Source organism: Natator depressus, chromosome 11 (assembly GCF_965152275.1).
Source record: "Natator depressus isolate rNatDep1 chromosome 11, rNatDep2.hap1, whole genome shotgun sequence".
Taxonomy (NCBI): Eukaryota; Metazoa; Chordata; order Testudines; family Cheloniidae; genus Natator; species Natator depressus.
The window spans coordinates 34,072,677-34,092,986 of record NC_134244.1 but is presented as its reverse complement, the minus strand read 5'-3'; the positions used below and the strand labels follow the sequence as shown (position 1 = coordinate 34,092,986).

Here is a 20,310-nt window from a genome sequence, read left to right as displayed (position 1 = left end):
TGTCCTGTCCCATGATCACACCGATTTTGCATTTCCTTTATATACACAGATTTCATTAGTAAAGACCAACATTTTCTTTAGATTTGTGTGTATGTAGGTGTTGCATTTGACCACCCAGGATCCGCTAATCAACTATGCCTATTTAGTGTATATTGATTTTTTGGAAAAAATTATGCCTGGAAAAAGGACAACGTGACAAAAATATTGTCTGTAAATATTTTAGTTTAATAAGGGCAAAGATAATATACAGAAATAAAATCCACTGTGGACTCATAAGTGATCATGACAATAAATTTTACTTCTACTGTTCAAGAGGAGCACATCCTGGACCCTGTAAATTGCATGAAAAATACTATGGAGAAGTTGCTTTCCTCACTGTAGAGCTATGTATGACTAGTAGATGGAATTGTATTATCCATAAGAAAGTATTTGCTACTTGGCTTTTCAATGCCCATTTGGGATGTTTTGGGATTATTAATGAACACAGAGTGCAGCTATGCTCTTTGGAATGGAAGTTAGATGGACTAAATTAAGACATCCCCTAGGACTGATTTGCCTCCCTTGTCATTTAAAATGTACTATGATTCCACTTGAATATAGAATTGTAAAGCTGGATTTTTTTTAAAAAATATTTGGCAGACTTTTTAAACCAAGATGAAATGCATCATTTATAAACCGTAGCATCTCCTGTAACATAAGTTTTTGTACGACAAATGTATGGCAAGCTATTTGAATGCCTATTTCTTTAAAAAAGAACTCAAAGATGACTTGGAAAATTGTTCACTGTTTACAAATAAAGGTACATGTACACAAATGAGTATATTCAGTATCTTTACAACAACATGAAAACTTATTGGCAATAGATCTAAACCTGCACAAAAACTGTTTACTTATTTCAGTCTTGAACAGCAGGATATGCAAATATTTAGTTTGTTACAGATCTGAAAATTTACTTCCAATAGTTACTATAATGCAAATACAATTAAGAGGGATCCAAAAAGGTTGAATACATTTCAGTATCAAAAATATTCAGCAAAATCATTCTTAAATTGTTATGTTTAGTAGTATACTTGTGACACTATGGGAATAGGTGTAAGAAGCACAGAATTACATACGACACTGTTCATTGGCAAAATGTATACACGCGCGCACACAACAGAACAACAAGACTAAAAGTGCCTTGTTTGTCATGAGAAAAATATTTCCATAAATTCCTAACCATGGAGCACTCTCAATGCATCACAGTAAGTCTCCACTTCAAGCATGACATGAGCATAACTTCCAATTTAACCCCTGCTAAGGTTTGTTGTTGAAGGATACAGAACCTAGAATGGCTGTGGATTACAAAATTTGGGATTGAACAAAACCAACAGAAGTTTGATGAGATGTAGAGTTGATCATGGTTGTGATCCACTCATTACTTCGCTGTTAGATGCACTGCTAAAATATCCTAGCAAAATAAGGACCTGCTTGAGTAATCCCCTAATCAGACTTCTGTTCACTGGATTATTTTCTTAAGGGAATTTTTTTGATCTCAAAATGGAATAGGTTCACCAACTTGAGGGTCTACTGGGAGTCAATTTTTACAGAATAGGTGAAGACTTTAAAGCTTTCAAACTAAAAGGAAAGTGAACTCTATGAAGACTCACAATAGTCCCTTAAACATTTTTTTTTGCTTTCTGCATGTTGATTAGAAGAGAGGATCTCAACTTTTACTCAACAAGAACTGTCCATAGAATAAATCCTTGGAAGAACAATTTGTAACAGTCTGCCTTAGAAAAATCTATTGCAACGAGTCTGGAGAATTTTACCTAATAACTTGTTTTAAGTTGTGTTTCTGGTGGAATACTGAACTAGTGTCACCAAGCAACTAGAATTCCTCAGAGTATGACATCTGAAACAACGTACTTTGATGGTCACATGAAATACCTATATTAGTTTAGATTAAAAACCAGGATGTCTGATATTCTGCTCGTGTATGCAGTCTAAATACATATAAAAATGAAATGGTCTGTGCTTGCAACTCTTGCAGCTGTTACAAGCAAAAAGTCTGTTTAGTCTTCATTAAGCTTGAGTGCATAACAACAGGGTACTCGTCTGGAATTATGCATGTACATATAAAGAGTATGCTTCTGAAAAATAACAAAATGAAAAAAAATTATTGCTCTCAACTGTGCACTAAAATCAAAACATTTGTTCAAAGTGGATGCCTTAACGGGCAGAAAGATGGGGGAAGTCTGCTACAGCTTCAATTCACAGCAGGTTCAGTTAATTTCTTCTCAGGAGAAGACTTCACAGGTCGGAGTCTATATCCTTCAGCAGCCTTCCACTCAGATTGCCATGGTACACTGCAAAAACTAGAAGGGGGGGGAAAAAAAAAAAAAATCAAGGTAGCTAACACTCAGCACACTCCACCACATTGGGAAATGAAAACAATTGGAATACTACAAATTATCAGGTCATCTAAAGAGTTCAGAAATTGTCTGTCTTGGTTTTGTCAGGGTTTTTTTTGGGGGGGGGGGCAGGAGGGGGGTATGGAGAAAAGAAAAATGAATGCCTAGAAGAAACTGTGGGAACACAACTTGGGACTTGTCTACTGGATGAACAAATGCTTAGAAGTGTTCAAAGAATCTGAAAGGAGTAAAATGTAGAGAGATTTGTTTTGTTTTTAATTTTCAGCATTAAAGACTTTCAAATTGCTACATCTGTACTATTAACAATGCACACAACACTATATAATGTCATGTATGCTTATGATGCTAAGTCAGTGCCACATAGGTAACAGATGACTGTTACAATCTAAGAGTCTGATCCTGCAAACATCTCCTACTGGATGGTAGTCCAATGAAGTCAATGAACATACTTTCAGTAGTAATTACTATCCACAGCCCATGAATAGACAACGCAAAACATATTAAGCCCTCAGCTCTGTAAAGACTTATGCACGTGCTTATCTTTAAACATATGAGTAGTCCTACTGAGTTCATCTTGTGCTTAAATCTTTGAAGGATTAAGGCCTTAGATTACAGAGTGGCCATTACAGGGTGGATGCTTTACAGGAGGGGTGTTTTTAGTCATTCTTTGGAGGTGAAGGTACAGGAAAGTTAACATGAATGCAACCAAAGAGTTTATTATAAAAAACATTTCTGATAAGAAAGTAAAATTTAAACATGCAGCTCGAGTCAGTCATTTGCAACAATAATGTTTTCATATAGTCCCAACAAATTTGAGTATTTTATTTAGAGAGATACTTACATCATCATATACAAAATTCACATATCCCTGTTGCATGTTGTCTCGTCTCCTGAAGAAATCTTAGAAAAGAATAAAATAAGTAAATTGGAGCTTTGCAAAACTCCGAAGTATTTAATGTAAACCCTAAATGTAAGTTTGGTTGGCAGTATTACCTTGTCAAACATTTCTCTTGTCATCCCCCCCGCCCCCCCCCAGGCAAATTTGTCACTTTTGAACCTGATTAACATTTCATACTTCTTTCCTTCCACATTCTATCTAAAAACTTACAGTAGAAAAGCAAAATTACTTTCTAGGTATCCTGAATACTGAACAACTATTACTCAAAACACTGAAGACAATTACATACAAAATAAATTTTAAAATGTAATCTTAAGAATTGTAAGAGATTTAAGAATTAGAAGAATAATCTTTACACTACAATTATAATTTTTAGATGAGAAAAAATTAGAACTCTGGAGTGCATATCTATTTCAAAAAATACAAAACCCCCATACCTGTCAATGCCCGTAATTTCACACAGCAAGCCACATAGTCATCAAAAAAGATTTTGCCATTCTTGCTATAACGTTTTACAATAGCAGTTAATGTTTGCGGGCTTAATCTGTAACCTAAAAGACCAAAAAATGGGAAGTTATAGCCTATAATGTTAGGAGTTTTGCAACAGTTTGCTGGATAATCTTTGGAAAGTATGACTATTGAAATAATAATTACTATACATCCTGTACTGCAGTCAATGCAGTTTATAGGGCACAGTGAAGGAGTGTTCATATACAGCAGTGAAAAAGTTCAAATTTTCCAACATTAGAACAGTTCCATTATACACTGTGTGCCCATCCTGAAATTCATCTGAAAGGACAACTTCAGACATCATCAGGAACACTCAAGACATTTAATCTTTCACTTAAAAAGCGGAGATTAAGTAAATAAACATACTAAATAAAACCAGGGAGAAGTCCTTGTGACACCTTAGAGACTAACAAACTTATTTGGGCATAAGCTTTCGTGGGCTAAAACCCACTTCCTTATGCCCAAATAAATTTGTTAGTCTCTAAGGTGCCACAAGGACTCCTTGTTGTTTTTGCTGATACAGACTAACACAGCTACCCCTCTGAAACCTGTCACCATACTAAACAGAGATACTAGTTCTGTGTAATCAGGTCAGCCTTGACTTTTTAGCAAAAGTAGCCAGAGGGTGGCTTGTGGACATTTTTAACAAGGCCCAGGAGTAAAAGGATGTTTAGCATCTACTGCCTGTTTGCCAGTTCACCTGCCAATTGCTCTATTTGGAACATACGCTACACTAGTATTATTAGAAGTATCGGGGGTAGTCCTCATATCTACTCTAGTGACACCAGAGGACCCACCACACCACCAGAGACTCATTCACCTGCAAGTCTACTAATGTTATATATGCCATCATGTGCCAGCAATGCCCCTCTGCCATGTACATTGGCCAAACCGGAGAGTCCCTACGTAAAAGAATAAATGGACAAAAATCGGACATCAGGAATGGGAACATACAAAAGCCAGTAGGAGAACACTTCAATCTTCCTGGACATTCTATAACAGATTTGAAAGTAGCTATACTTGAACGAAAAAACTTCAGAAACAGACTTCAAAAAGAAACAGCAGAACTAAAATTCATTTGCAAATTTAACACCATTAATTTGGGCTTGAATAGGGACTGGGAGTGGCTGGCTCATTACAAAAGCGGCTTTGCCTCTCCTGGAATTGACACCCCCTCATCTATTATTGGGAGTGGACTACATCCACCCTGATCGAATTGGCCCTGTCAGCACTGGCTCCCCACTTGTGAGGTAACTCCCTTCTCTTCACGTGTCAGTATATTTATGTCTGCATCTGTAATTTTCACTCCATGCATCTGAAGAAGTGGGGTTTTTACCCACAAAAGCTTCTGCTCAAATAAATCTGTTAGTCTGTAAAGTGCCACTGGACTCCTTGTGGAATTATTAGAGTAGCTTAACTGAACTCGGAGCCTTCTCCAAGAAAAAGTGCAGCATGCCCAGACAGCATGACTCTCCACTGTACAAAGAGTAGTTTCTGTGCTTTAATGCTGCTTGACAGGTTGGAGAGAGAAGGGAAAAGTAGACACACACACAAAGGCAAATGAAGAAAAGATGAGAGGATTAAAACACCAGCCTGCCAGAAACATCGTGAACATGAAGTACTGCCTCTAGAAAAGTAGGTTCCTGTGCCTGACCGTTGTAGGAGCAACACAGCATGTTCTAGACCCCCCGTTTCGTAACTTCAGCAAGTGTAAACAGAGACTCAGAGGAAGAAGAGAGGGAAAAGAATCTTATTTAGGTATATAATGTTTTCCAAATTGCATACACTTTAAAAAAAATAGTAGTTTTCTAGCAAGAGGCCAGAGACATCTCATGCAGGATTCAAGTCTCTAGCAAATTCAGTTCCCCTTGGCATTTATTCTCTCTCTTCTTCCTGTCATTCAGAAGAAAGTGTGGGTATGTCTATACTGCTAGCACTGCTAAAAACAGCAGCGTAGATCTGGCAACACAGGCTTTGCTATGGGTTAGGTTGCATTGCTGAAGACCATGCCCCTACATCTATACTGCTATCTACGGCAATACTTGTGTGGGTATATCTACCTGAGCTGCAATCATACCCCCTACTTAGTAGTGGAGTCAGTGTCTATCTAACACAGACTCGAGAGTAACTAGGAAGCTACTAACTTCCACCTTCTACCTCTATTCAAAAATTAACTTAGCAGCAGCAGCTAACGGTTGCAGCCCAGAGACTTAAGGATAGATTGTAATATCCCATGCACATGCACAAAGTGACTATTACTCCAAACAACTGGAGCACTTTGATTCACAAGAGCATTAGCCTTTCCCACTCAGCGGGAAATGGAACAGGCTAGCTATACACCAGGGTTCCAAAAATACAGTTTAACAGAAAGCCTTTTTATGCCAGTGCAGTGTCTGGCACTGGTTCCTGATTTACTATTGTTGGCTAGCAGCAGCTATGATAAAGATTTGTATAACTTTTTTTACAATGGGGTATTCTAGATGAAGAGCAACTTTTAGTCACTGATCTTTAACAACCCGCCATCAAAGGGGAAGTACACAGGCTTATGTACATCTGCCCTATAAGATGGTCTAGGTTCATCATAGAGTGAGTGTCTCTTTATACTCTGCTGAAATGGTGTGCCCCCAGAACATATTTTGCGCCTCATTGGGAAGACATATGCCCATGACTCCTCCAGGAGCAGAATGTACTGAAACTCTTCCTTTTCCTCCTCTACCCCAAATAGATGTATTAGCCCTGTGTATGCCAATATTAAGAAGTGCTGCATCTAAAAACTTGTGAAAATGAACACCATGTTCAGTACTGAATATGGCATTTATTTTAAGAGGGATTTCCTGTCTCCTCCCAATCTTCAAGGATGTGTGTCCAGATGACCAATCTTTCCATCTGAAGATGGCTGTATACAGCTCTCTATAAAGCTTATCGACACTATTTCTGGGCTAGCCAGAAAGGAAGGAATACTTAGTTGATAGTGAGGAGTTCCCAGAAATGAAGCATGGTACCTGTACAACACTCCTGGTAAGCCCTATATTTTGACCCCATAGGTAGCAACACAATTCACTGCAACCTTCCATATTCTACATGCTGCATCCTTATAATTAAAGTAGTAATATATATTGCATTAAATAGAACAAACAGGAGGTTGCGGAAGTTTTTGAAATGCTAACTTACCCATAGCTGCAATGACTTGACCCAATTCATGAAGTTCTACGGTTCCACTTCGGTCTTGATCAATCATCATGAAATTTTGCTTCCAAGCATTAAGAGCTGCCCAGAGTTCTTTGAATTCATTAAATCCCATTTTTCCTGTATAATCTCTCTGATGAAGTTTTGTTAACAAAAATAACTTAATACATTAAAATTAAGTAACTTAATAGGACAAACCAAATTATTAAACATATAATTTCAAGTCACATAAGGCCGTTTGACTTCTAACCACCCTGACAATACTAACACAACCAATTTCTGTGCAACATTAAAAATGAATGGAGCCCGAGGATAGTGTTCTAAAACATTAGTTTAAAAATGTTTTGAAATTCTAGTTTCTTCTCAGGATTATTTATTGGTTTAAACTGACATTAAGATTACAGTATAGTCTACATTTTTCCAAGGATACATCCATCAGGGAGATCATAATTCTGCAGGTTTCCAAACTGAATGCTGAAAAATAGTCAAAGATTGAATCAAAACTAGATTAATTTTATTTTGTAACTAATGCAGTTTCAGTGACACTAGTCAACACATGAGTTAATTTGCTTTTGCAAGAGATTTTGAAAGCTCACCAGGAAAAACAAAATCAAGTAGGGGATGGCTAAAAGGACATGAAGACATTTGCTTCTACATTACTAGTTATTTAGGCCATGGGTTAGATGTGGATAAAATGCAGGACATTACATTGCTTTTTAGCATCTACTGAGCCAGGAACTGGTGACCCAACTCCTGTTCTTAATGGAGAGTATTAATTCAGTATCAGCAGGGAGAACAAGGATTAAACAGGCGTGGAAACCAAGTTACCATCTAAACTCAATATCTCAAGGTGAAGGCACATTTGGTAGGCCAGTGTAGGAAAGCTTGCTCTACTACTAGGCTATGCATGTCAAATACACAGTAATACTTTAAGAACAGTAAGATTTGGTATTAAAATTATTAACCCATAAAGCAAAGATAGCTTATTTTGATTCCAGGAGTTTTATTAAATCCTTATAACAAAATAAGACATTATTTTGCCTTCCGAATAAGAGTTTTGGAATGTGTTGTACTCGAGACCCTACCTGGTCTCTAACCATATGCCATCTCATTCAAAGGGATTACAAGCATGGTCCATGTCTTGGGAGGGGATGAGCACCTACCAGAGCCCAAGCCCTGTGATTGCAACTGTTTTCATATTCTGTTGTGTAAGAGGGAAAGCGTGAGAAATTCAAATTAAAGTGCACTGGAAACACTGTACAGATGAACTAGCACAAATGCTGATCTTCAGGATTGGCATTAGCAGGGCTGTGCCATTTATTTAAGGTGCACAGAAAGGACACATGCCAGCACAAAGTGGAAATCTGTGATAAGGAAGGAAATGAAAGAGGTACACAATGGGAGAGAGGGAATGCTCCTTGAAGAACAGAAATTCCAAAATATCATCCACAGATTAAAAGAGAAAGTGTACAGTAGCAACATTCAAAGTCTTACGAGAATAGGTCCCACTGATTCCAGACTGTGTTAAGCATCTCTGTAGTTCCTCTGCATCCACTTCACCATCCTGTAGAACAGAGTGCATAGGTTTGTGGTCATGGACACTTATCAATACAAATCCATGCAAAAATGAAGTGTCAGTGAATAATCTAACAGAAGACAAATGAATTAGTTCATTATAACTATGTAGATATTTAATACTTAAAAAATTAAAAATACTACAAAATGGTGCCTCATCTAAATCAAGAGTCTGCAGCACTAAAGTTAAATAGAATTCCTTGCTTATAGCAATCACATGAAATCCTATCTTAGCAACAGTAATTAAATGGAATCCTATCTTAGCAACAAATACCTATTTAAAATGAGCCTTCAGCAGCTAAATTACAGTGATATCTTCTGATAATTAGTATAGAATTTTCATATAAAGTTGCAGACAATTCTATCAAATAATTGGTTAAGGTGTTTTCTGCATTTATTTCTATTTTGTTCATGATTTTAATGAGAGCCTTCTAGAGTATCAGAGCCTCCATTCTGAAACAAATTATTAAAAAAGTCCTTTTCTTTTGCCCATCACATTTCCCATTATATGTCAGGGGTCCCCTGTAGTTTTGCTGTTCCTTTGGTTGATGTACACAATAAAACTGACATTCTGACCATTTTGTGGTCAAAGAAGTTATGATGCTATTAACAGCAGGGATGTTATTCCCAGTGCCCTGGCTAAATTCCAATTTGGGTAGTTATAGTCTAACTACCTAAATCCTTCCACAGTTCAGTTGGATACCTATTCCTCACTTACTGTGCTAAGCTACTGTATAGTGTTGCTGTGCAGTTTTAAACAGCTTTCAGATGTTTCGCTTTTTAGAAGAATACAAACTCTTCAAACTGAAAAAGAAAAAAGAGCTGCCATGTTCCACACCGAAGGCGGTGGTAGCTGCATTTCAGTAATGGGTCAAGTTATTCCAGAATCAATATAGTTGATTGTGCTGCATAGTGCTTTAGAATCCTTCAGGTTGAAAGGCAATAAAGAGGGATAGGATGCTGTCCGATGACAGACTGTTGAACATACGTGACATGTGACTATGCTAGACATGCTTTTTCTATCAGCCAAGTATCACTTTGTCTGTTCCCTCTTGTGTTCCTCCGCTCTGTTCCTAGCATTCTGTTCTCTCAGCATCTCCACAGAGCACTTCAAAAGAAGGATATTAAAATAACCCCAAAAGCTTGCTTATTTCATTGCCAGCACTGATTATAGCTAGTAAGATGCAAGTAAGAGCAACATAAAAAGGTGAATCTGAAAGCTAAACATCCCATATAGAGGTGTGCAGATCAGCCCTCTGAACACCCAAGACCAAAAGGTAACACAAGCTCTCAAAACCTCCACATTTTATCCTCTAAAAAGGAGTCTCCAAAAACCGAGATCTCAAGAAGCAAGTGAACAACAGGAAAATCATCTTGGGAAAAAAAAATACAAAAAACACACACACAACGAAGGACTTTAAACAAGATTCTCTAGGCTTCACTGACAGCTTTGTAGAAAGGTTTAATCAGCTGGCCTTCCACTCTGTCTTGGACCTAGAAACTTATGGCAGCAAGCTACGTTTTGTGACTAGTTAGTAAGTATAAATGGCTGACACACCGAGCAGATCTTGTATCAGGTGGAACGATATCTCCATGAAAGGACAAGCGGCACTTTTCACTGTACTTAGGTATACACTCTAAGTAACTTTTTGGAAGAGCCATGTTACAGTTCTAGGATATTATGATTGGCCAACATAAACAGTTAAATAAGGAAATCCAGCATGCAAGTCAAATTATTTTACTGCTACTGCATCTTTCGCTAAAATTTGGTTTTATAAAACAAATAAAATTAAACATGAGCTGTAAAATAGGAAGAACCAATTTTTGGTGAGCTTGTCCCATGAACAGATAGAAATTAAATCTGAGAGAAAATATTGTAAGACCCATTTTTCTTGTTCCTTGCCCTGCCATTCTTTATACTGCCTTAAGGGTAAAGCCATGAGGATAGCACATTCAGGGAAACTCCCCAGAAGCAAAGCAAAATTAGCCCATCCTGGTAAGATTCATCTTGTTCCTGCTTATCTCATTGGATTTCATGCAGGAGCAGAGGTGACAGACATCTTGAAGGGAGTGGGAAAAGAAAAATGTTCTATTTGCAGCTCTCCATGGAGGACTGAATTTCACCCATCACTGTGTTACAGCAGGGGCTAGTAACACTGTGTAGACTACACACAATCACATGCTCTTCATCAATCCCCATCTGCCTGACTGAGGAGCAACACTGGCAGGCTCTAAAGTAAAAGTGATCAGCTCTATTAAGCTGCAAGAATCTCCACAGTATGGAGCCTTTATCCTCAAATGGGAAAAAGGACATTTTTCAATGGGTAAGCTCACACAAAAAAAGAAGGGTGAAGAAAAAGAAGGGAACTGAATAGCTTAAATTTTAGTGAGGTGAATATTATATTTCTGAATCTCATTTACTAGTCATATGAACAGTACAATGAAAGTCAGAAATACAATTTTCCCCTTTTGCCCTCCCCACCAAAAGCAATTCAATCCCCATGTTTCTGTGAATTTCTACCTGCTCAGTTCTTTGAGAGTCAAGGCCAGCGCTTCCATCACCCCACTGGTCTTGCTACATGGTAGATGACAGACTGTGGTTATGTGCCTCGTACTTCAGGAGTGAATGTGTATTCCCCCTACAAAAAACTAAATTTACTATAGTATTATACTTGAGAATTTAAAAAAAAAATTAAAGGAAAAACCCTCTAAAAAAAGTCAGCAAGTGCTCAGTTAAGATTCCAAAAGGAGCTCACAAAACCTCTAACTCAGCCCCTTCCCCACACGTCTTACAAAAAGGGCTTTTGTTACATAGTTACACAAATATACATGCATGCAAGGAAGAGAGACCAATATATATGTTTCAAGATTTGTCATATTGCAAAGCATACTGCACTTGGAACAGAGATATGAAAAAGAGTGGACAACAGAAGACCTCTTTGTTAACGGTAATCTACTTTTACTTACGGATGTAAAATTTCTGAAGATAAATTTGGAACAGAATTGATTTTGACAGCAAAGACAATGCAGGTTTGCACACTGACGCGACAAAGTTTTCTCACTATCCCTTGGTAGACAACAGTGAAAGAACCAAGCTATTTCTGTGTTATCAGAGACAGACAAACAATACGAACATGCTAAATCTGTTGAGTTCCATAGCTCAAAACCAGCTCATCCAATAGTCATAAAACTCGAGACCACATTTTTAGGCTGATACTAACCAGGAGAAACTTTATCTTAAACACATTTGAGAAAATTAGAATGTAAAAACACAGGGAATGGAATGGCTCCTGCAAACTTCGCTAGGAGGTATTCATGATTTCAAAATAAAGCATGCTATCAGGAGGCAAGCAGGGTGGCTTGCCCGTAGCTCAGCCAGGTTCCAACAATGCTTATGTATGGAATACACTCATCCATCAACCTCTCTATTTTGGAGTTTGTCCACTCTGTTTAGGGACTATGCAAAACTGTGTCTTTCACCAAGTGTGATCTTCGCCTCCTCTGAGGCATGCATGATGCAAGCTTGACTGTTATGCCTATAAACCGAAGTTTTGATTCAATCTAGCTTTGAATTCACTCTAGAATGCTAGAGGACACTAAACTAAAGACAATACTACCGATGAGCTTGGCTGACAAAACAAGAAATGATCTTTAGCGAAAATTATTTATGGAGACAGATTCCTGAAAGGTACTGTAGAAAGAAATCTTTTACACTAAAAGCTTGAAATAATTTGAGCTTTGGACAAAGATTTCCTTTGCCTAGTTCAATTTCATGTGAGTATCAGGATAAAGGGAAAGCCACAATTTTGGGAAGGGAGGAGAGTTTTAATTCTGAGTTTTTCTCAGCTGCCAATCCAGTTAACTGCATAACTAAACTGGCAGCTGGGGGGGGGGGGGGGGGGGACCACAATACCCACTCTAAAATTAAGCAATGACCTTTTCTCACCCACTATTTAGGTTTTGTGCATTTCTTTTGTATAGTAGGTACTCATCTTACCATGATACTGTGTAAGAGCCTAAACAGAAGAGGGGAATATTCAGCCCCTCTCTTTCTATTTCTCCACTTTTAGGGGAGAAGACAAGTGGCACATTAGCATATCCAATTTTTTTTATTTTTATTTTTTTTAACCTTTTCCTTTCTTCCCTTCACCACAAGCACAATTACTCACTGAGGAGTCAGATGCAGGTGCTTCTCCTAATCTGTTTATGCCTCATCACACTCTCCCTCACATTTTTGGGCCTCTGCCTTGAATCATGTCTCAGCCGCATGTCTCGTGCCTCTGGAACAGTGTGAAACCGATAGAATCCTAACTTGTGTCACTGCTGCTCCTGCTGAAGACATGCTATGGGTCAAATCCTGCTCTCATAGAAGTAAATGGCAAAACTATCATCTCTCCATAATGGCTATTATAAAGTCACAAGCTATGCATTTAGGCCCCAATCCTGTACCTGGATCTGTGTAGGTATGGATCCCTATGCCTGAGCAAAACTGTCAATAATTCCAGGAGAGCCAAATGGAACAGGTCTTTCTGAGCAATACCCAGAGTGGTTTAAAAACAAAAAAACCCCACAAACATTTTTCCTTTTAACTCAGATTGTGTATTTAGATTTTTTTAAAACTGTATTTAAAATTATGACAACTTACATTAAGGTCTAAATGTACTACAAGTCATTAATCATTTAAATTAAATTAAAAAATATGAAGTTTTTAAAACAGTCAAACCACTGAACTGGTGAAAGTCACTAGCTCAGCACCTGGAACCAGAGTTTGTTCAAGTGCTAAATCAGCTTTTCACACCAGTAACCTCCACCAAGAATATTTTTTTCATTTCAGCTTATTCAAATAGTTCAGTTCAATGATTAGTCATTGAAAGTTAAGAAACCAACTGGGAGCTGAAAAAGCAGTCAAGCTTATTTTCCTCTTCCAATCTATGAATAAAAACTAGGTGTGAGGACAAGTTCTACTACAGTAGAACCTCAGACTTACGAGCACCTCGGGAATGGAGGTTGTTCATAACTCTGAAACGTTTGTAACTCTGAACAAAATGTTATGTTTGTTCAAGTTTACAACTGAACATTGACTTAATACAGCTTTGAAACTTTACTATGCAGAAGAAAGAGGCTGCTTTCCCTTTTTCCCCTCTGTAGTTTACATCTAACACAGTACTGTACTGTATTTGCTTTTTGGTCTCTGCTGCTGCCTGACTGCATACTTCCAGTTCCAAATGAGGTGTGTCGTTGACCGATCAGTTTGTAACTCTGGTGTTTGTAATTCTGAGGTTCTACTGTAGTTCTAAAATCTTGAAGGACATGGTGACCAGAAACAATCACTTCAATCGCTAAGGATAATACTTCCTAGTTTTAAATGCAAAATGTTTTGATAATGTTTTTCCCTTATGTATCCAGCACATATAAGGTTTAGTTTTACCGAACTAATCAAACAATTTTAAATTTTGGACATAATTGAATTCCAATTTCCATCCAAATACAGCTGGGCACAAATTACTTGTAAATAAGAAATACATCATTCACCATTTTTAACATAAAGTGTAAAAGTTAGGAATATGAATGTATGTTAAACCATATAATTGCTTAAATTTGATACTCATGTGCTGACCAGGAGGATTTAGAGTAATGGCCATATTTAGTTGCAAATCAACGTGTTTTAATGGCTACCAACCAATGAGAATCAAAAATGTCTTTAGGAAGATAACCATAAAAACCACAAATGCAAAACAAGATTACCATTGATGTAAATCAAGGTTTCCTGCTTGCTGATTTAAATCAATCCACCCTGGTTGTACCGTATCATATCAGTCCGAGTACTAATCCAGTGACCAGACAGAAAGTGAGTTTTAGTTTACTGCTCCCAGCAGCACCAAATTTATGTTGCATGCCCCAACCAGTCAAACAGTTCAGACAGGTTTGCAATTCAGAGATAAACATGTGGGTCCTTCTGGCCTGTAATCAAGGAGACTGAATGCTTTTCAAGGGAAGTCATGAGTGTCCTAGTTGAGGCAATTTAATTATGAAGTCTTAATATGCCTTTGCTAATATATTTTGGATATGTGTTATCCTCCTAGAAAATGTCATGTCTTAAGCATGTTTGAGACGGAAGAGAACCAACGGTGATCAAGTATTGCTCAGGGATCACATACAGCTACACAGCAGTTTTAATATAATGTGGACCCTTTACTCAGGAATGCATTAAAAATGTCTGTGTTGCTCTAAGCGCTGCAGCTATTTTACAGTGTATCCATCTGCTCCTGCTTCCACAGGTTAGTAGGGACAAAGGCAGGATATGACTCATCACAAAACAGAAAAAGTGATGTTCTGCACCAAAAAAGAAATAAAGGATAAAAGATGGTTAGGTAAGCAGAGTCAAGGCAGCACAATGCATCTTAAAGCAAAAGTCAATAGACAAACTGAGTTTCACAGCCTCAATCTGTAATGACTGTGACTTATGCCAGAAAGAAAAAAAAAAAAAAAAAAGCAGCTCCTGTAATCTAGAAGAGAAGATTACTCACCTGGACCTGGAGATCTTCAAATACATTGCCTCTGCAGTTCCATGTTCTTAGGAATGTGCATGTTGGCAGCACAAATCCCAAACCATCTAGAGAACAGTAACCTGTGGGGCCATGCACATGCCCTCTGTGAATCCTTGTCAGCCCCCTCTTCCCCCTCCCCCCACATTTTTACCCCCGATCACACTGTAGAAACTTCCTGGTTCTTATTCCTTACATTACTTGATCATATGTTGTGCTGTTGCTGCCATTCCCATTACAGAAGCATAATGCAGATTGGGACATGGTATCTATTTTCACTCCCACCCAATATAATAGCCATGTATACATTATTCTCAGTGTTTAATACCCTTATTTTATACTAGATAGCTCTTCAAAGCCATGCAATAGCATGCTGGCTCAATAAGCCAGTTAAACATGACTAGATTTGTATTTGTCTATCCTCCATCACCATCTTACTAAAACAAACTATGCAATCCTGTATCAATAAGAGATACCATTTGGATAGTAATATGTGACCGAGGAACTTAAATATCAGATTTAGGACCTCAGGTTAAAAGAAACACTTGAATACAATTCAGGCAGCATCCATTTTAAAGACCCAAGTCCCTTGGGATTCTACTTTAAGATGCCATGTTCTTGCACTCCTTCCCTTTCTACTTTGTTCTGTATGAAAGCACCAAAATCAGTTTAATGAGAATCCTGGTCTGGTGTCAGACACCACTTGAACAGATTTTAATGTTTCACTTTACTACCTGCATATAAAACTGTAGCACAGTACTATAAAAGTGGCCTGGACAGAGAGATCGAGGGAGACCATCACCTTCACTTCTGGAGGCAGTGAAAACATGAATATGGAATACTTATTATTCTATTAATAAAGACTTTTATAAGTCTACCAAGTCTGCAAAAGTTTAACAGGCTATTATATTATTATTTTGGGGGATGGAGGACTCAGTAATTGGTTCTTCTTCCTTGAGACAATCACTGGTATTTTTTAAAATGTCTATATTTCAAGCATGTAGAACTGTAAAGTTTGTTCTTCAGGTTAAGAAAGTATTAATGAAGGATGAAAGCTTGTTTACAGCTCACCACTTGCATTAGGCTTTATGCTACTAGTCACGAACAACACTGTTCAATTAACTGAGGAGAGGGGGGACAATCCAATTTTACCTGGTGAGAGACAATTCCGACTATGAGAGCTTTAATAATACTGTTCTGAGCAAGCTGAGTGTTTTTCTTTCACAGAAAAAGCAGACTTTGCTAGGTCGGTCAACTCACAAGGCTTAATTACATTGCATATACTACTGTACCTGTCCAGCGATAGCAGCGAAGTAAGTCCACATAGGGTCAGCAGCAGCAGAGTAAGTACCAGAATATGCAGAATATCCAGAGTATCCTCCATGAGGCATATTTGGTACTGCTCCTGGCATTGGCTGTCCCACTGTCATTTGCATTCCAGGCATCTGACCACTGTAACCTCCATACTTTTGTGAAAAAGAGAAATATTTCAGTGTCATCAGCAGCTCAATCTATAGTAACAGACTTCCATTTACAAAGTCGTCTTATTCATGATGTACTTTTATTAAAATGCCCATTACACAGCCTAATTCAAATAACCACACCACTTCAAATTCATTGGTCATATATCCAAACACTGACACATTATCTGCCCCCCCCCTTTTTTAAATTATTAGAAGAAGGTACCCATATGCTGTGATCACACAACACTTTCTAATTCAGAGTTTTTAGAATAGTTCTAAAACTAATACTTTGCTACCTGATTGCAAAAGGATAAATTGTACTACCAAAGAAATGTTATATGAGAAATTAAATTATTTTTCCAAAGAGAAATGGCAGTTGTTAGTGGATCTCTTTTAAAAATGAGGTATAAAACAGAGAATATGGACACTTTTTTTTTTTTTTTTTTTTGCAGAATTTAGTAACTAATTCCAGTTTGGATAAATTCTAACCATCTAATCCTCCCTGCAGTTTCCATTAAATATTATATTCTTCACTCCTGTGCTAAACTGATTAGTTATTTAAATCAGTCATACAGACTGTTTCAGCAGTCTTGACAGGTTGAGCAGAGAAACTGTATTGTGATTGAAATGGGTGGGGCTTTGACTACTAAAATAATGCTTAGAAGTGATTTTTATTTGTATATAGCAGAGGCCCTCATCCTCCAATAAGCACTCATTTTTATTACTACCATAAGGACTACCTTCAAAATGAGAGGTTTTTTTGTTCTGACACTGACTTATTAAAGAGTGGGAGAAAAAATATAATGAACATGCTAATTGCTTTTTGCTCATCAATAGAAACGGAAAGGATTTTCCAAAATAATTCAGCACCAGATCTCAGGCAAATGCCAATGCCAAGGCAACTAGGGGGTGAGAGACAGGAGACAGAACTGGAAGCTGAACCATAGCCCCTCTGAGAAGGGAATGAAACCAACTCTGCACATTGATGCTTCAATAGAAAGTTCTGGCATAAAAACAGAAGACTGCAGAGGCAGCTGTCAATACTGGATACTTCTTTTAAAGGCAGTTTAGAACGGCTCCAAAGAATCCATCCTCTGTATAATATTTCAAAAGTAGTATCATATCCAAAGAAAGCAATGAGGATATCCTACCCGTCAGAATCCCAAGTAGCAGCTCTCATAGCTATGGTACTACCTGTTTCACTGCCTACTCAGGTTTAGTTCTGATGACCCTCTGTTGTGACACAGGGATGGCAAGGCCAAAATTAAGTGACGGGTGCTGCGACTCCCATGCATCATGTCACAATGCTACTCATTCAATGCTGGTTCTACTCCCTCATCATACCAGAGGGGTTGTAGAACCAAACCTGAGGGGACAGCTCCTGCACCAGAGCTACCCGCAGGGGCCTGCCTTGCCCCACTTCCAGCTGCTCCTGTCCCCTCTCAGGAATGGGGAAGGTCACTGCACCAGGCTCAAAAGGTGGGGGCGGAGCATGGTGCGGTCTCAGCAGGCCAGGTACTGGGGTCAGCAGAGGCAATGGGAATGGCGCCACAGGTTTATAACACATACCATGGGAAAAACTACTGAGCACCCTACAAACTCACAGAAGTAGCTCCATATTTGTACAGGGCCATTTTGTAAGTGGGTGTGCTTCCTGTTGCAACATCACCGCTCTCCGGCAGTTTGTGAGGGTACTTCAGGCTCCATGATTATTCCAGCCCTATACAAACTAGGACAGTCAGAAAGGCACTCCTTGCCAGAGCAGTCTGTGGCGATGGCCACGAGAAGCGAAAGTCCCAACTGCTTGCCACGATAATTTGGACTGTATTTAAAGAGCAAAATGAACAGGAGTACTTGTGGCACCTTAGAGACTAACAAATTTATTAGAGCATAAGCTTTCATGGGCTACAGCCCACTCCATCGGATGCATAGAATGGAACATATAGTAAGAAGATTATATATATATTATCCACAGAAGATGGAAGTTGCCATACAAACTGTAAGAAGCTAATTAATTAAGATGAGCTGTGAGAAACTGCTGAGCTTGAATTAATATGCAAACTAGATACCATTAACTTGGGTTTGAATAGAGACTGGGAGTGCCTAGGTCATTACACATATTGAATCTATTTCCCCATGTTAAGTATCCTCACACCTCCTTGTCAACTGTCTAAATGGGCCATCTTGATCATCACTGCAAAAGTTTTTTTCTCCTGCCGATAATAGTTCATGTTAATTAATTAGCCTCTTACAGTTTGTATGGCAACTTACACACACATACAGAGAAGGTGGATCTATACCTATCTACTTACTATATGTTCCATTCTATGCATTCAATGAAGTGGCCTGCAGCCCACAAAAGCTTATGCTCTAAATCTGTTAGTCTCTGAGGTGCCACAAGTACTCCTGTTCTTTTTGTGGATACAGACTAACACGGCTGCTACTCTGAAACCATTTAAAGAGCAGTGACGCAAAGGTTAGAGGCCCCACAATCCCAGTTCTCCTTCTCCGACAGCTACTCACTGAAACTGGCTCTGCCTGTTAAGGTGCGACAGGCTTGTTCTGAAAGAAACCTGTCATTATGCAAGGCACATTTTCTGTGTTTCACACCAGGGCCCCTGGCCAGCCCTCGAGCACCGACTTCCGACTCTTGACCCCTCCCGCGTGCTCCACCCCACGAGTGGGTGCGTGCGGCCGCTCTGTGCAATCGCCCTGCCTGGTTTCCCATGCTACCGCAAGGGGCGTCGCTCGAGGCCCAGGGCCGCGCCTGCCCGGGCCTACCCGCGGACGCTGCTCAATACCGGGAACGGCACGGCACGAACGGGTGACGAGAGCCCCCTCGGCCGGGTCCCCGCCCGCGCAGGCTGCCCCCAGCACGGCGGGGTGCCTGCCACGCCCGGCCGGCGGGGCGGGGCCTGCCCGCCTCAGCTCGAGCGATCGCTCCCTCCCACGCCTGCGGCGCTGCGCCCGCCCAAGGGCACGGCAGCTCCGAGGGGCTGCTGGTCCCGCCGGCCCCCGTGGGCCGGGAAGGCCCAGCCCAGGCTCGGCCCTTTGTCCCGTGCTGACGCGCAAGGCCCGCAGGCGGCAGGGCCTCACTCTGCCCTCTCCCCGCGGAGCCCACAAGGGGCGACGCCGGGGCTCTGTTCAGGGGGCGGGGCCGGGGCCGGGGCCGGGGCCGGGGCCGGTCCCCTCGTCGCAGCGACTCACCGCTCCGAACCCCGGGTAGGCCATGGCGGAGACACGGGCCGAGCCGCTGCCGTCACAGTTCACAGCCCGGGAACCTGCTGCCGCTGCTCCGCCGCCGAGTCACCCCGCCCGATCGCGGAAGCTCGGAGGAGCCAGGGCCTCTGAGTCCTGCCATTGGCTGGCGGGCTCCCCGCCCCCCTCTGTCGTCAGGCCTCGTGGGGGCGGGGCACAACTCCCCTCCCCAGTTTGTGCAGGTCCGGCGGCAGGGAGCGAGCGAGAGGAAACGTTTGTGGGGAGGGGGAGAGGCGTTGGTAAGGAGGAGAGGGGCGGGGCGTGGGGGAGGGGCGGCCGGGCTGGCTGTCGGAGAATTTCTCTCTCCGTTGTTGCACTGCGGACAGTAACTCAGCGGAACCCGAGCCGGCGCAGAAGGCAGCTGTGGCTGCGCGGAGACGGGGGGGCGGCTGGGCCCCTGCTCTGCTGGGAGAACCGGCGGAGGGCGAGGCTGTGCTGGGGGATTTGAAAGGTGGATCAGA

At 40.3% G+C, this 20,310-nt stretch overlaps 1 protein-coding gene across 2 annotated transcripts; it reads right to left on the bottom strand.

Annotated features, from left to right (window-relative positions):
- Positions 1-209: 209 nt before the first annotated feature.
- GCA (grancalcin) lies at positions 210-19,951 on the bottom strand. 2 transcript variants are annotated; one of them, XM_074967448.1, is made up of 8 exons: positions 19,799-19,951; positions 16,421-16,594; positions 8,503-8,572; positions 7,439-7,482; positions 6,994-7,141; positions 3,750-3,863; positions 3,256-3,314; positions 210-2,357 (listed from the first exon to the last, which is right to left on the bottom strand). In XM_074967448.1, the coding sequence occupies exons 1-8, from the start codon at positions 19,820-19,822 to the stop codon at positions 2,331-2,333; spliced, it is 660 nt and encodes a 219-aa protein (XP_074823549.1). In that variant the 5' UTR covers positions 19,823-19,951; the 3' UTR covers positions 210-2,330. The 2 variants fall into 2 exon arrangements, with proteins under 2 accessions (XP_074823549.1, XP_074823550.1); XM_074967449.1 differs by lacking the exons at positions 16,421-16,594; positions 19,799-19,951 and adding an exon at positions 15,111-15,134.
- Between the last annotated feature and the right edge of the window lie 359 nt (positions 19,952-20,310).

Bases quoted from the DNA above. Each gene is read 5' to 3' on its own strand.
- GCA (XM_074967448.1), bottom strand. From the start codon at position 19,822: ATGGCCTACCCGGGGTTCGGAGCG. The intron at 8,573-16,420 runs GTACAGTAGTAT...TCTGTTCTACAG, and splicing joins TCGCTGCTATCGCTGGACAG to GATGGTGAAGTGGATGCAGA. The intron at 7,142-7,438 runs GTATCCTTGGAA...AAACTTCATCAG, and splicing joins TTATGATCTCCCTGATGGAT to AGAGATTATACAGGAAAAAT.